Here is a 16,301-nt window from a genome sequence, read left to right as displayed (position 1 = left end):
GTCTTCAACATGAGTCTGATCTGAAAACGGCGCGTTAGGTCTTCAACACAGCTCATTAGCGGATGCCCAATAAAGCTTTGAAACTGTATTTCTTCGTAGTTTTAAAATTATCTAAAAATTTTTTGAGTTGCATATCTGATGATTGTAATTTAGGGTTAATTAATAATTTCAGAAGAATGCCCAGCATCAACAGTTCTTGAAGTTTTTGACAAAGAGTATACCAGTGTCATTCGATAGGGCACCTAATTTCAACCAAGCAGAGCTTTTTCGGATTACGAACGTGGAATCCTATGTAGAAGCAAAATATTGTCTGTTAGAACGGATAACATGGAGGTCAATTTTTTCAAAAGCGAAGCAGCTAGTTGGATCAAAAATTGTAAAATGGATGTTTCGCGCTACAACACACAAATTTTGAGATTCATCCAAAAGCAAGTGAACGCCGAGCACCCTGCTTTTGATGAATTGATGAACATTACGAAAGATTCAATATATGGAAATGGAACCATTACCAGTTTCAGAGCAAGTGGACAGGCGAAAAAACGAAGACGACGAAATTAATTATTCGTGTTCATTTAAAGCGAACCGATACCCGTGATCTTCAGATTTTGACTGAGACTGGCGATGCGACGAGAGACCAGGAACAGAATGGTGGTTCGCTGTTGGTGTGTGAGTCAACACAAGAGTCGGCCAAAGTTTGCAAGTTTTGTCAAAATTTGAGGTAGAAGAAAACTGGAAAAGATAAAGAAGCAGAAATCAAATATCCACAGCATTTGCCAGCCGAAAGGTAACTTAAATTTAGATAGCAGTACCAATAATAAGAAAAAAAAAGACAATTTTCGGGAAAAAGGATGCCAAACAAGTCTTTTGTAGGATTATTCCGCAACATGAAACTGTTCGTGTCTAGGATGAAACCGAAAGAATTGTACTTGATTGAGATAATTTGAGACTTTTTAATCTGAAATGTCCAATAAAAAGTTGAAACATAGCCAACAGAGAGTTGGAAAAGAGTCAACGAAGGCAATTAAACACAATAGAAACTGACTTTCAAATTTCGAAAAAAATTGATACCCTTAAAGCTTTATGAATTTCTAGAACAATTGATGACTGGCACTTTTACGATAAAATTAACCGCAATATGAGGAAAATGGATCAATAGGTAAATTTTATATTTCGCTGGGAAATCTGAAAATTAAATTCCATTTTCGTGACCTTTTGAATTTCGCTGTTCAATAGTGGAGTTTGTCTTCTTTTTCGTCAAGGAACTGAAATTAACTTGAAAGAAATCAAAATTCTTATTGCAAGAAGGCAAACTTGAGCTTGAATAAATTTTAAACTTTTCCTTAAAAAAAAACGAAAACATAAACCATTACGACCTATACAAGAGTCTTGACTACGTTCATCGACTCTTAGACCCTATTTTGAGAAAAAAATATCTGCACTGCAAGTCAAATGTATTTAAAAAAGCCAAAAATGTCGTATGTTTGACGCGTTCCAGCTTCAAATTTTTTGTACACAGGCGCCAAAGGTGCCTTTAAAAAACTTTTTTGAATCGTCGGCCAAAAATGGATGTGGTAAAATAGTACCCAAGATCGAATCCTTTGGGTGGTCAAATACATCCCCTTTCAAGGCCGCTCCTGTGATAGTTGTTAAAACTTTGAGCTTCGTGTAACAGAGCAAGGGCCATTTTTTGTTTCCTTTTCCGTTTTCATGAACAATCCATGACCGTAGACTAATTAAATTTGATACAAAAATAATTGAACTAATTGCAAATTCCGTGTAGTTAGAACAAAGTACCACGATGACTCCGGCAAATTTGTAAGCTCTTGGCTCTGATTCAGATGCATATCAGAGATTTATTATCGATAAAAGGCAATGGATTGTTAACACTTCGTCAATTTTTGAAAAACTACTTGAAATTTAGTTTAAACTCTTTCTGACCTCATAGCAGCCTTGATTATGGGCTGGAAGTAGGTGGGACCTGCCAATTGGGAATGACTGATCGCGTATCGGTACGAGTCCAGGATTCCCTGCACTCCGACCACATTCGGATTATCGGGGTTGTTATTCTAAAAGAAGCTAGTATATATTATTTCAAAACAAGTTATTTCTCAAGTCATAGTCAAAAGACGCCAGGAAAAAAAGACGACAATCCCCGATAACTGGCATTAATTAACCGGTTAAATAAACAACACTGCAAACTCTGAAAATGTTTTTCGAAAATTGGGAGAAGACAAAAAGTGAAGCGAACAAAAATTGCATGAACTTCAACAGAATTATTATGGGGCAATTTATTTTGGCGAAATTCGCAACGAAAATTTTACCACAAAAGTAGGCCACTTTGGCTCTTTTCATTTAATATAGAATTTAGCGTAAGCTACTACCGGGTTGGTTGATGCGAAATTTATATCAAAAAAGACTCTTACACACCCAACAAAGTTCTTGCATGGTAAAATCTCCAAAAAATGTTACACAACGCTTAAAATTTGTTTTCAAAGCGAATATTTTAGGTTTTATGTAGTAAAAACGACCATTTTTGGCGATCAAGCAAAACTATTTCATCTATATAGAAGTTTGAAGATTTTACCCTGCTAGAATTTGTTGCGGTATTTAAGAGTCTTTATTGATAAAATTTTCGCATCAATTAATTCGAAAGTTTTAGCCTATTCTTGGTTAAATAAAAGCCAAAATGGCCCATTTTAGGGATAAAAGATTGGTTTCAAATATTGCAAAATAAATTACAACATATTAATTCTGATGATATTCTTATCATTTTTTGTCCTCTTCACTTTTTGTCAAATCTTAACGCTATGAGAAAAACGCGCTTGGAAGTTCAAATGTTGTACGTTTTGACCGGATAATTTAAACCAGCACTGTATCTAGGTGACCACTAAATTGTCAGTTCATACATCCTATCTGATCCTTGAAATATTGAGAATCAAAAATTAACAGTTTTAAAACTAAACGAACACAATTAAATAACATAGCTAACAGACAGTAAGAAAAGATTCAGTGATCGCAGAAAACCAAAGAAAAAGAGTGATTATTTTTGAAAATTTTTTAAACAGAAGCGAAACTTCGCTTGGCAATCACTTGCGAGAACACGACAAAAAGCAGCTCTATGAAAAGCAATAATCATAATTAGAAATAAGCCTCAAATTAGCAAAAATTCGTCTATCTCTTAGATTCAAAAATGTGACCTAGAGATTAACAGTCTCATAGACTAAAGCTTAACACAGCCACGGAAGCTTAATAGGTACCATTAACCAGTTAGTCACAAATAAAGCAGAGAATTGATGCTATGTAATTTCCAATGCTTCATTGAACTTTCGAAGTAAGTGAACACTTATTAAGAACACTTTTATTTGCAAGTAGGGTTAGAAAAAAAGAAGGGTCGTAATAAAACACCAATCTGATCGCAAGTCAACAGCAAAAATACGTCCTTCAAGCTCTTAGAAATTCAACTACGTTAGCAATTGACACCTTTTTGATGGAACTAGCCTAAATAGAGAAAAATGTATCAAAAATTAATATTCATACTCGGCTGGGAAATTTAAATTTCAAACTCCACGCTTTCTAACCAAACATAGTCAAATGACAGTTGGAAAGAGTAATGAAAGCAAGAAAACAGAAAAAAAACATGGCCCACAAGCAGTTGGAAAAAAAGTCAATGAACGCAAGTGAACAGAAAAAAATACTGATATTTTTTGCAAAAACTTCAACTTTCGAACTTCAAAGAATGAAATAGATGCCCTTAAAGCTCTTTGAATTTCTAGAACAATTGATGACTGGCACTTTCCAGATAAAATTAACCCAACATGTGAAAACTGGATCAATGGGTAAATTTTTAATTCGCTGGGAAATCTGAAAAATAAATTCCTTTTTCGAAACTATACGTCAAACACGTTTTTCGTGACCTAATAAATTTCCCCTGTTCGATAGTGGAGTTTACCTTCCTTTTAACAAAGGAAATGAACTGATCTTAAAAATAAAACAAAGTCTAACTGCAAGAAAGTAAATTTGAGCTTGAACAAATTTTAAGACTTCCTGAAAAAAAAATACGAAAAAAAATCTAGCATACTCTTTCTCTGCCTTCAAGTTAGTGTTTACGATTTACGAAATTGTGGTGAAAGCAATTTTCATTGAAATGGTAATTATTGAGTCCGCCACATGTAATGAATTTTAAAACTAGGCATAAACATGCATAAATATTTTATTTGAAATGCAGCTGGGAATGTCTAAATGAGACTTAGATGCTGATCTATTAAAATGGTTTTTGATTTTAAAAAAATGAGGGCTCACAAAGCGAGTGCCATTTAAAATATTTATCTTAACAGGCAAAACCCTGGATCCGGTTTAGCAATAAAAACCAAGACAGGATTCTGATGTCTTTTTAACATGCAAAAAGAAGCCTTTTTAAAATACTAAAACCAGAAGTTCCCTTCTCACACAGAAGCCAGGAGTCGTCTTAACCTAAGAGCTAGGAGTCTATTTTGTAACTACTATGACCATATCGCTCACCAGTGGATAATTGTGGCTGACTACTTGGGTTCCGAAGAACCTGCCGCCGAAGCCATACACTGGGAACAGTTTGTCACTGTCGTACTCCTGGATTACATTGCCCACCGCTTGAATCGCAGTAGTGTACTGGTTGACTGCATATTGGGGGTTGAAGTAGTGAAGAGAGTTAGGAACTTGTGGATTGCCTGGGAAAAAATAAGACAATCGATCAAAACGATTTTCTTAAATGGCTGATATGAATTTGAGGAATTCTTTCTATATGCCTTAATCCTTTCTATATGCCGTGAGGAATTTTTTAATTTTTAACAAAGAGGCGAAACTGCGCTTTGCAAACACTAGTGAGAACTCAAAAATTAGCCCTATAGTGCACTAAGAAAAAATAGAAATAAGCCTCAAATTAGTAAAAAATAAATTTCGGCTACGTCACGGATTCGATCTCCGACCTAGAGATTATGATTCACATACACTAACCACTCAGCGAAGGACACTTAATAAATCACAAACACTAGCCAAAAATAAAGCAAGAAATAAAAAAATTTTAAAAAGTTTCATATTTATACACTAATGCTCGCAAGCTCGATGGTGTAAAAAGGCTAACCTGCCGCAATTCGCAAATACGAGCTAAAAAAAGGATAAAGTGGCTTTGGGAGGGTTAAAAAATTGAAATAAGGATAAATCAGCCGTGAAAAATTAAACTTTTGAATCGTCCAGCATAAACCATACGAGTCATTCACCGAAAAACGTCTTCTACCGGACCAAATACATTTGCAAATCGCAAGTTTGATCAACATTTGTAAGTTCGGCCTGCATCATAGATTTAAACCTCCAATTTGAACTTTTCACCTGTAACTTTTTTTTTGAAATGGACATTAATAGTCTGGTAAGCACATTTGATAGATCAATTGTCGGTAAAACAAAAAGAGCAAATTAAACACACCGTTTGAAGCAGTGAAGTCCACGGCCACGATGAAACTGATCTGTAGTCTAAAAGCAAACACGAAATTAATATGCGATGACTTAAAATAGTATTTAAAAATCGTTTAAAATATTTATCGAAACTTCAAATTCAAAACTGCCATGCTATATTATACATCTTGCTTTTCCAATGAAGTTATGATTCTCCACTCCAATATTCAATTTGGGATATAACATGAAATTTCTGAAACTTATTGGCTGAAATTTCAAACTTAGAACCAAGTTAACATGACCTCAAAACGCTTCAGGGGTAAAATGGTGCTATCTAGGTACAAGAGAATACTACAATCCCAATGGCAGATAGATGACACTGTCTGTTCCAGATTAGAAAAGTTACAAATCGCTCCCAAATAATACGTGCTACCACCTCTATGAAGTATTTATCTCGTCCAAACAAAATGACCTAAACCTAAAACCATCCATTCTACATGACTTTCAGTCAAGTGTTTAAAACATAGCCAATAGACAGTTGGAAAAGCGTTATGAACGAAAGGAAACAGAAAAATACACTAACTATTTTGTTTGAAACTAAAACTATAATTGACAATTGTTTTTATAAAAACTAACCCTAGAGAAAACTGGATCGATAGGTGAATTTAAGAAGTCTGCAACTTAAATTCCACTTTTGAAACCAGTTTCGATTAAGTTTTTTTAATCAATTATGGGATTGTAGTTTTTGATAACCATTAAAAATTTCGAAGAACGGTAAAAAATCAAAGAGCTTGACTTTTCCGAAGGCCATAACTTTTTGTATAAAAAAGTGGTCAGGGCTTAATACACGGGGGACTTTCCCACAGACTGTTCTTTGGATTGACCGAAAATCTCAAAAAGAATCAAAAAATGGTAAGCAAAAATCAAATTGTTGTTTTTCTTCTTAGGGCCCTAACTTAAAGTAAAAAAAAATGGCTTAGTTGATCATGCAGGGGCGCTTTCACAACCAGTTGTTTCGATTGAAACCAAAACCTCACCTTTTATTTGCATTAATTTTGAAGCAAATAAATTCAAAAAGTTATTAAGAAAATTTAATACATCCGACAAGTACGCCGAAAAAAGTTGGGACGAAATCCATTAAACGGACAAAAAAATCAATTTTACTCTGAAAAAGTTCCCAGTAACAAACATTGCACTCAGCAGTTTAATTTGAATTTTCAAGAAATTGAGCATATCAGCAAAATAGAAGCAAATGATTCAACTGATTTGTTTAAGCTAGCTGTTAGCCCGAAAAAAAGTGTACATTCTGATTTGATGACGCTTGCCAATCGCAAGCGTAATCGTTGATTAGTTTTTTTTTATTTTGTTTTTGTGCTTCAGTAAGAACTCTAAATTAAGCAGCAAAAAAAACTCTATTCAGTAAGAACTCTAAAAAAAATTTGTTTCGTTTTCTAATTTTTGTGCTTCAGTAAGAACTCTAAATTAAGCAGCACAAAAAAATCTGAAAAACGAAAAAAAAAAAAAATTTTGAGACAGAGAAAGTAAGAGCTAATTTTCATTTGATCTCTTCTAAAAATCGTTTTTGCCCCTGCTTCGTAAAAACAATGGAAGTAGAACTTAAAAGAAAACACTGACAATATTTTGTTTGGAAATTTATCGAACATTTTTTTAACATTTCAACTTCCCAATTTTGAAAAAAGTTTATCAACCCCCTTGCCAATTTTTCAAAGTAATTTTTTGTTCACTTTATCTGATTGTTACAAAAGTTGGCATGCATACTGATTAGGCCGTGACAAAGATGATGGTCTTCAAATTTAACCTCGTAAATGGCACCAAAATTGGCACCAAATACAAACAAATACAATTTTGCATGTAGTAAATGGAAATATCACAAACTAAAGGCATCCAAACTAACTTTGCATATAATTAATTGGAAAGCATACAGGCACATTAAGTATAAATTATGCATTTAAAAAAACTGCGAGATATAAGGAGTTAGAAAATGTCTGAAATCGAGTTTTTATTATTGTATTGATATTTGAAGCAAATAGCTTTTCTTTCGGTCCATTTAAACATAAGAATGCATCAATTGTGTAACTTAATACTAATCGAATGACAAAGCACATGCTATCAAAAAGTCTTAAGGTGCCACCAAAAGTGGCAACAACATTAGCGACTTAGGTTACAAAAAAAGTCAGTATCCTTGTTCGATTCGATTTTTCGAGGAGCATCTATTTTGACAACAGAATTATCATTGTTATATTCATTTACACTAGAAAACCTAAGTGAGCGCTAGCGTTATATTTCGGCTTTTCTTTTTTTGTAACCTAACGCTCACTTATGTTTTTTAGTGTATATAAATATATCAAAGATAGATTGTTGTAAAAATAGATGCTCCTCGAAAAATCGAATCGAACAAGGATACTGACTTTTCTTTTTTTTTTGTAACCTAAGTCGCTAATGTTGTTGCCACTTTTGGTGGCACCTTAATGACTTGCAAGGGTATTTAGATCAACCGGTAGCCCACGATCACTGCAAAGAATGTTTGTTTGTTCGAATTGTACCAATTTATTAATGCTGTACCGCTTCCAGATCGTTCGCGGACGCTGATCGTCGAGTGATCGATCAACCGTTCAAACTTTCTGACAAGGGGAATCTACCATGTCAGAACATAGCCAACTAACAGTTGAAAAATAGTAGTGAAGCAAAGAAACTGAAAAAAAAAACGGGTTTTTTTTCAAAAGCCTTCAACTTTTGAACTTCGCAGAAAAAATACATGTCCTTAAAGCTCTTTGAATTTGTAGACTAATTTATGATCGACACTTTTTTGTTAAAATTAACCAAATTTGAGAAAACTGGAACAATAGGCGAAAAATCAAAATTGAGAGTGAACAAACTAAGACTTTTTCCTGAAAAAAATAACAAAAAAAAAACAGCAAGACCTATACTTGAGTTTTCACTACGTTCATTACTCTTAAAAACCCAAATTCCCGAAAATTAAGTTAGCCAATCAGAACTCAGTATCCCAAAATATGAAAGAAAAAGTACGGAAATCCGTCAGTTTTGGACTGGTTAAGCAATTCCATATATCGGGAACATAAAAACGATAACACATAATTTCCAAGTGAGATCATAACATATAAAGAAGAAATAAAGAATTCTTCTACAAAAACATTACTTGGGTTTGTGCCATAAGAGTTTACATTGATCAATTAGTGATTGATTGTCGTTTGCATCTGAACTAATTAAGTGTTCACTTACCCCGCCTGCACATAGTAGATGAAGTCGCATTCCTCTTCTGAAGTGAGGCTGCTCACCAGAAGCACTCCCGAGTTCTTATACTTCTTCCCCTTTTTCTCCTTTTTGTGCTGGTTGATGAGCTAAACAGGCATTCAGTTAGAAGAGGTAGTTTCAGGGGTTGGTTCACAAAAAACAATATGCAGATTAAGCAAGGATGTTCGCACTTAGCACAGAATTTTCCCACCATAGTCTTGAACTTAGTGTTAATCTGCGTGGTGTGATAAAAGGATGTGATCGGAAATTAGGCATATTTGACGCTCATGTTAAAATAGGCAAATTGGACAACAGTTTTTGTAGAAAAACGCCTAGAAAAAAATCAGAAATTTGTAGAAAATATTCTTATTTTTTTTGAAGAATTTGTTTTTAATTAATTTTTTGATTCCCGAAATGGCTCCAAAAATCTCCAAAAGCTAACTTTACTCGCGTAAAACTAAACATTTACGGCTTAAATTGAGAATAAATTAGCTATTGTAAGCCAAACATAACACAGCGGCGAAGCTGGGCTTCGCAAACACCAGCGAGAACACAAAAAAAAGTTTTGCAATAACAAAAGTAAAAGCAAGCCTCAAATTAGTAAACAGAGCCAATCGAAGATTTGAAAAAAGTAATAAACGCCAGCAAACATGAAAAAAACACTGACATTGTTGAAACTTTCGAATTTCAAAGAAAAAATAGATGCCCCTTTTACCTCTTTGAATTTCTAGAACGATTTATGATTTGCGCTTTTTTGAGAAAACTGGATCAACAAGTGAAGTTTTTATTCCGCTAGAGTTCTAAAAATAAATTCCACTTTAGAACCTAAAAATCGTTTTACGTTTTTTGCGCCATTTCGACGTTCGTATCCGGACTCGAAAACACGACCTACTTTGACCTAGAATATATGAGCATCACGCCCTAACCACTCAAGCACGGACGCTTCGTCCACCACAAACACTAGCCACAAATAAAGCCGAGAACAGATGCTATGAATATTCCAATGCTACAGATCGTGATTATAGCAAAAATGCACACAAGTAAACACTTTTCATGAAAACTTTTATTTGCGAGTTAGGTTCGTACTAAAACACTAGCTGCTCGCTAGCGTAACCGAAACAAACGTTACTGGTTCGCTATATTCGCTCGAATTTGGACTAAAAATCTAAATTTTAATTTTGTTTTTCTCGATACTGAGACAAATTTTACAAAATTTTTTAATGCCCATCGCATTATTTTTGGTACCTGATTTTGCGTGGAAAACAAAAAAAAGTACAAAAACTAGATCACCCGAATACAAAGTTTCTCCTCAAATTCAATGGTCGTAACAAACAGCAAATTAGCCTTTTTAGACAATATCAAGTCGTTTCATTTGTCTCCTTGTTTAAAACACTCAAAATACAACACCCTTAGAGCCATAATAACCTTGACCAATAATGAATATTGATTACAACAAACTAACCGCAAAAAAACTTATTTTTCGATTTTTGATTATCTCTTAGTGGGAAGGTAAGATTTTTCCGCGCAATTTGAGGTTCCTCTACCAAAGCTCGTGAATGCACGATGGCTGTATCAAATTGAAACCCTTATAATCGCAATTCGGATTCCAATTTCTTTCAAAAAGTTCTCTTAGGTAAAAAGAAATCTGAATCAAGAAAGAAAACAATCAAGAAAATTTTTAATTGTCACTAATTTTACCTTCCTTAAGATAAAAAAAAGACTCGAGTCAATAGGCATTCAATTTATTCCGCAGGAAACTCTGTAAATTTAAGTACATTTTTAACATAATTTTTATTTTTTCGCGCCGATTGAACTTTTTTTTGTTATTGGAGAGCGTAATGTTCCTTATTTTTTGCAAATAGTTTTGAATCTAAAATCAAACCACGAAAATCTAATTTGGAGGGTGAACAACCATTTCAGAAAAAACACAATTCTTAAATAAATGCTTGCACTTCGTTCATGGCCATTTGAGAAGTAAAAATTGCCTGGTTTCTTCAAAGAACACAATAACTTAGTCTACTATTGCTTTCTTACACACACAAATTGCTTCCCACAAAAAATGCTTAACACAGAACAAATATCCTTTAAAGCTCCGTTATACATAATTTATAGGCTTAAAAATCATTTGAAAAGTCACCACTGGAATTACATGGATACTAACAGGAAAAGATTTGGATCCGATCTCTTTGAACAGTTCTCCGCCAGTAGTTGTCACATCGCCAATAAAATCAGGCCTAAAATATCAAATTTTCAAATAAATGATTTTTGAATAGGAGAAAAAAGGAAGAAACGGTTATATAATCGGGCGGATATGCTATGCTCATCAAGGAAAATGGATTTCTAATTAATAAGTTTCATATACTATAATCAGAATGTATTTCAGAAACCAGATTTCCAGCTACGCAAGAATGTGTCTATGTTTTGTATATACAAGATTTTTTCAAAACAAATGTATATCAACGCTGTAAAAGTCTGTGGATTATATCCGAAAAAAAATGTCCTCATTTACCCAAAATGCTAAATGGTCTAATTATAATAACGTACGATCCATCACTATTGTAGTCGTAGCACTCAATTTTAATTGGAAGTTGGTCGTCGTTGTCGTTGAAGCGAGCCTTGTTGATGATGAATGGTTCCCAATTTGGATTGAGATTGTTCTTGATCACTTTAGTTTGACCAGTGACGATGAAACTAAACACGCAGAGAGAAACCGTTATTTAACATAGATGCAAAGCGGAGCGTTCCATTACTCGCTATGCATGAATAATACTTTTTATTACAATCTATGAAAACCATTGTGAAACATTGAACGGTCATGAAAAAACTTTTAAGTTGAATTTTCTGGTTCGAAAAAACTGAAAAATTTACTTTCCCGGCTCATAAAAAAACTTAAAAACTGTGAAAATGACATTTCAATATAAACACAGAGTCAAAACGGAGCCTCGGAACAAGATACAAAACGAAGATAGCTTAATAAATTAGCAGATAGAAAATGAGCGGGGCAACTAAGCCAAAGTATTTTTTGATTAGAAACAACAAAAATTTCACTAATTTGTCGCGAATGGTCTTCATTTCGAAGATTATATGCATTCGAAATCAATTGCCGAGTGGACACAAGTTGAGCCGAACACAAAATAAAGTCATAGAAAATTAATCTACAATTTTTAGGCCCCATTTTTAGGAAACACATAAATCTACTTTTGCATCATTTTAAACGGCACAAGGATAGCCGATTATTGTGCAAATAGCTCGAAACTCCACTTTCGAAATTAAATATATATATATGCATTTGAAATTCAATTTGAATTTCAAGAGCAATTTATGATTGGTGATTTTCGTTAAAATTTAACCCAATTAAGAAAACTGGATCAATTGGTAAATTTTCGTTTCGGCTGTGAAATCTGAACATTAAAACCTACTTTCGAAACTAGAAGTCGATCACGTTTTTCGAGACCTAAACACTTTTTGTTGCTCGATAGCAGAAATTGTTTTCCTTTTTTAACAAAGTTAATGAGCTGAACTAAAATAGATCTTGATATTCAATCAAATTTGGGCCTTATAAAGGCGTTCACTACGCTCGTTACCAAATAAACAATACTGTTAAATAAAACGGAAGATAAAACCCATTTCCCCATACTTTACAATTCAATTGGTTTTAAAAGGGATAAAAATTGAAATAAGCGAATTTCTGACTTTTTGTTGGCACCTAAGCTGACAAAACATGAGCGGACAAAAAATAAGCCGACAATTTCTTTGAAACGAAAGATTTCACGTTTGAAAAAAAAACAGTCCCTAGTCAGATTCGAACCAAGGACCTTTACTGTCTCAGGCGTACTCGTTACCTCCAGACTAAGTGCGCAGGAGTCCCTTATAAATTTGAATTTGATATAAATTAAGATAGTAGTGATACTGTTAAACGAACTGTTAGCCACAAAAAAAGTCTATATTCCGATTTGATAACGCTTGTTAAATGCAAGAATAATCAAATATAGTCATTTCAGCTTTTATCGACACCGTTTTTTCTTTCTTTACCAATGTTGGGTGGGCTCAGCTCATCCGTTTCCAGGCTAAGGAACTTCGCTACTTTACCGGCTTTAACCACCGGTCTGCGGGAGTAAAAGGGGGGGAATTTCTGGGACAGTTAAAAATGTGGCAACAAGTGTGGGGTGACAAAAACAATAAGGGCGAAGTGGGGAAACTTGGTTAACTAAGCGGGCGAGGTAGGTCTTTAAAAGCCGACTGTAACCCGACCAAAGTTGGGAAAGCTTACAGCGGGTCGTTCTGGGAAGGGAATGTTCTGAGGGGTCCAGGCTAGGAGGTGGAATACAAATTACTTTTTAGGGAGGGGTTTCTGATAGGAAATTAGTTTGTATGGTTACTAGGTTTGTATGGTTTTGTTATAAAAGTGGCTTGTAGTGGTTAAAAAATAAAATGTCATTTAATGGTGCGAAAGTGGATTCGTTGATTTCATTGGGCAGTACTTGATCAAAGCCGAAGAAAAAATAGATGCCCCTTTTACCTCTTTGAATTTCTAGAACGATTTATGATTTGCGCTTTTTTGAGAAAACTGGATCAACAAGTGAAGTCTTTATTCCGCTAGAGTTCTAAAAATAAATTCCACTTTAGAACCTAAAAATCGTTTTACGTTTTTTGCGCCATTTCGACGTTCGTATCCGGACTCGAAAACACCACCTACTTTGACCTAGAATATATGAGCATCACGCCCTAACCACTCAAGCACGGACGCTTCGTCCACCACAAACACTAGCCACAAATAAAGCCGAGAACAGATGCTATGAATATTCCAATGCTACAGATCGTGATTATAGCAAAAATGCACACAAGTAAACACTTTTCATGAAAACTTTTATTTGCGAGTTAGGTTCGTACTAAAACACTAGCTGCTCGCTAGCGTAACCGAAACAAATGTTACTGGTTCGCTATATTCGCTCGAATTTGGACTAAAAATCTAAATTTTAATTTTGTTTTTCTCGATACTGAGACAAATTTTACAAAATTTTTTAATGCCCATCGCATTATTTTTGGTACCTGATTTTGCGTGGAAAACAAAAAAAGTTAAAAAACTAGATCACCCGAATACAAAGTTTCTCCTCAAATTCAATGGTCGTAACAAACAGCAAATTAGCCTTTTTAGACAATATCAAGTCGTTTCATTTGTCTCCTTGTTTAAAACACTCAAAATACAACACCCTTAGAGCCATAATAACCTTGACCAATAATGAATATTGATTACAACAAACTAACCGCAAAAAATACTTATTTTTCGATTTTTGATTATCTCTTAGTGGGAAGGTAAGATTTTTCCGCGCAATTTAAGGTTCCTCTACCAAAGCTCGTGAATGCACGATGGCTGTATCAAATTGAAACCCTTATAATCGCAATTCGGATTCCAATTTCTTTCAAAAAGTTCTCTTAGTGAACAACAAATCTGAATCAAGAAAGAAAACAATCAAGAAAATTTTTAATTGTCACTAATTTTACCTTCCTTAAGATAAAAAAAAAAGACTCGAGTCAATAGGCATTCAATTTATTCCGCAGGAAACTCTGTAAATTTAAGTACATTTTTACATAATTTTTATTTTTTTCGCGCCGATTGAACTTTTTTGTTATTGGAGAGCGTAATGTTCCTTATTTTTAGCAAATAGTTTTGAATCTAAAATCAAACCACGAAAATCTAATTTGGAGGGTGAACAACTATTTCAGAAAAAACACAATTCTTAAATAAATGCTTGCACTTCGTTCATGGCCATTTGAGTAGTAAAAATTGCCTGGTTTCTTCAAAGAACACAATAACTTAGTCTACTATTGCTTTCTTACACACACAAATTGCTTCCCACAAAAAATGCTTAACACAGAACAAATATCCTTTAAAGCTCCGTTATACATAGTTTATAGGCTTAAAAATCATTTGAAAAGTCACCACTGGAATTACATGGATACTAACAGGAAAAGATTTGGATCCGATCTCTTTGAACAGTTCTCCGCCAGTAGTTGTCACATCGCCAATGAAATCAGGCCTAAAATATCAAATTTTCAAATAAATGATTTTTGAATAGGAGAAAAAAGGAAGAAACGGTTATATAATCGGGCGGATATGCTATGCTCATCAAGGAAAATGGATTTCTAATTAATAAGTTTCATATACTATAATCAGAATGTGTTTCAGAAACCAGATTTCCAGCTACGCAAGAATGTGTCTATGTTTTGTAGATACAAGATTTTTTTCAAAACAAATGTATATCAACGCTCTAAAAGTCTGTGGATTATATCCGAAAAAAATGTCCTCATTTACCCAAAATGCTAAATGGTCTAATTATAATAACGTACGATCCATCACTATTGTAGTCGTAGCACTCAATTTTAATTGGAAGTTGTTCGTCGTTGTCGTTGAAGCGAGCCTTGTTGATGATGAATGGTTCCCAATTTGGATTGAGATTGTTCTTGATCACTTTAGTTTGACCAGTGACGATGAAACTAAACACGCAGAGAGAAACCGTTATTTAACATAGAGGCAAAGCGGAGCATTTCATCACTCGCTATGCATGAATAATACTTTTATTACAATCTATGAAAACCATTGTGAAACATTGAACGGTCATGAAAAAACTTTTAAGTTGAATTTTCTGGTTCGAAAAAACTGAAAAATTTACTTTCCCAGCTCATAAAAAAAAACTTAAAAACTGTGAAAATGACATTTCAATATAAACACAGAGACAAAACGGAGCCTCGGAACAAGATACAAAACGAAGATAGCTTAATAAATTAGCAGATAGAAAATGAGCGGGGCAACTAAGCCAAAGTATTTTTTGATTAGAAACAACAAAAATTTCACTAATTTGTCGCGAATGGTCTTCATTTCGAAGATTATATGCATTCGAAATCAATTGCCGAGTGGACACAAGTTGAGCCGAACACAAAATAAAGTCATAGAAAATTAAGCTACAATTTTCAGGCCTCATTTTTAGGAAACACACATAATAAATCTACTTTTGCATCATTTTAAACGGCGCAAGGATAGCCGATTATTGTGCAAATAGCTCCAACTCCACTTTCGAAATTTAAAAAAATATATATATGCATTTGAAATTCAATTTGAATTTCAAGAGCAATTTATGATTGGTGATTTTCGTTAAAATTTAACCCAATTAAGAAAACTGGATCAATGTGGCAACTAGTGTGGGGTGACAATAAACAGTAAGGGCGAAGTGGTGAAATCAAATTGGTAAATTTTCATTTCGGCTGTGAAATCTGAACATTAAAACCTACTTTCGAAACTAGAAGTCGATCACGTTTTTCGAGACCTAAACACTTTTTGTTGCTCGATAGCAGAAATTGTTTTCCTTTTTTAACAAAGATAATGAGCTGAACTTAAATAGATCTTGATATTCAATCAAATTTGGGCCTTATAAAGGCGTTCACTACGCTCGTTACCAAATAAACAATACTGTTAAATTAAACGGAAGATAAAACCCATTTCCCCATACTTTACAATTCAATTGGTTTTAAAAGGGATAAAAATTGAAATGAGCGAATTTCTGACTTTTTGTTGGCACCTAAGCCGACAAAACAAGCGGACAAAAAAT

General features: G+C 34.0%; 1 protein-coding gene across 1 annotated transcript in view; it reads right to left on the bottom strand.

The window, feature by feature from the left end:
* Positions 1 to 16,301, bottom strand: part of LOC134848127 (copine-5-like) — a 546,303-nt gene that overhangs the window by 4,726 nt on the left and 525,276 nt on the right. Inside the window, exons 7-15 of the mRNA XM_063865482.1 lie at positions 15,046 to 15,192; positions 14,659 to 14,735; positions 14,200 to 14,203; positions 11,242 to 11,388; positions 10,859 to 10,931; positions 8,686 to 8,804; positions 5,456 to 5,502; positions 4,519 to 4,703; positions 1,939 to 2,066 (exon numbers count right to left, since the gene is read on the bottom strand). Coding sequence (XP_063721552.1) covers positions 1,939 to 2,066; positions 4,519 to 4,703; positions 5,456 to 5,502; positions 8,686 to 8,804; positions 10,859 to 10,931; positions 11,242 to 11,388; positions 14,200 to 14,203; positions 14,659 to 14,735; positions 15,046 to 15,192 — 927 coding nt within the window. The remainder of the gene's footprint in view (positions 1 to 1,938; positions 2,067 to 4,518; positions 4,704 to 5,455; positions 5,503 to 8,685; positions 8,805 to 10,858; positions 10,932 to 11,241; positions 11,389 to 14,199; positions 14,204 to 14,658; positions 14,736 to 15,045; positions 15,193 to 16,301) is intronic.

The sequence above is a fragment of the Symsagittifera roscoffensis genome, chromosome 6 (assembly GCF_963678635.1).
Source record: "Symsagittifera roscoffensis chromosome 6, txSymRosc1.1, whole genome shotgun sequence".
Classification (NCBI taxonomy): Eukaryota; Metazoa; Xenacoelomorpha; order Acoela; family Convolutidae; genus Symsagittifera; species Symsagittifera roscoffensis.
Note: the sequence above shows the minus strand (reverse complement) of the source record. Positions and strands in the feature narration are given on the sequence as shown.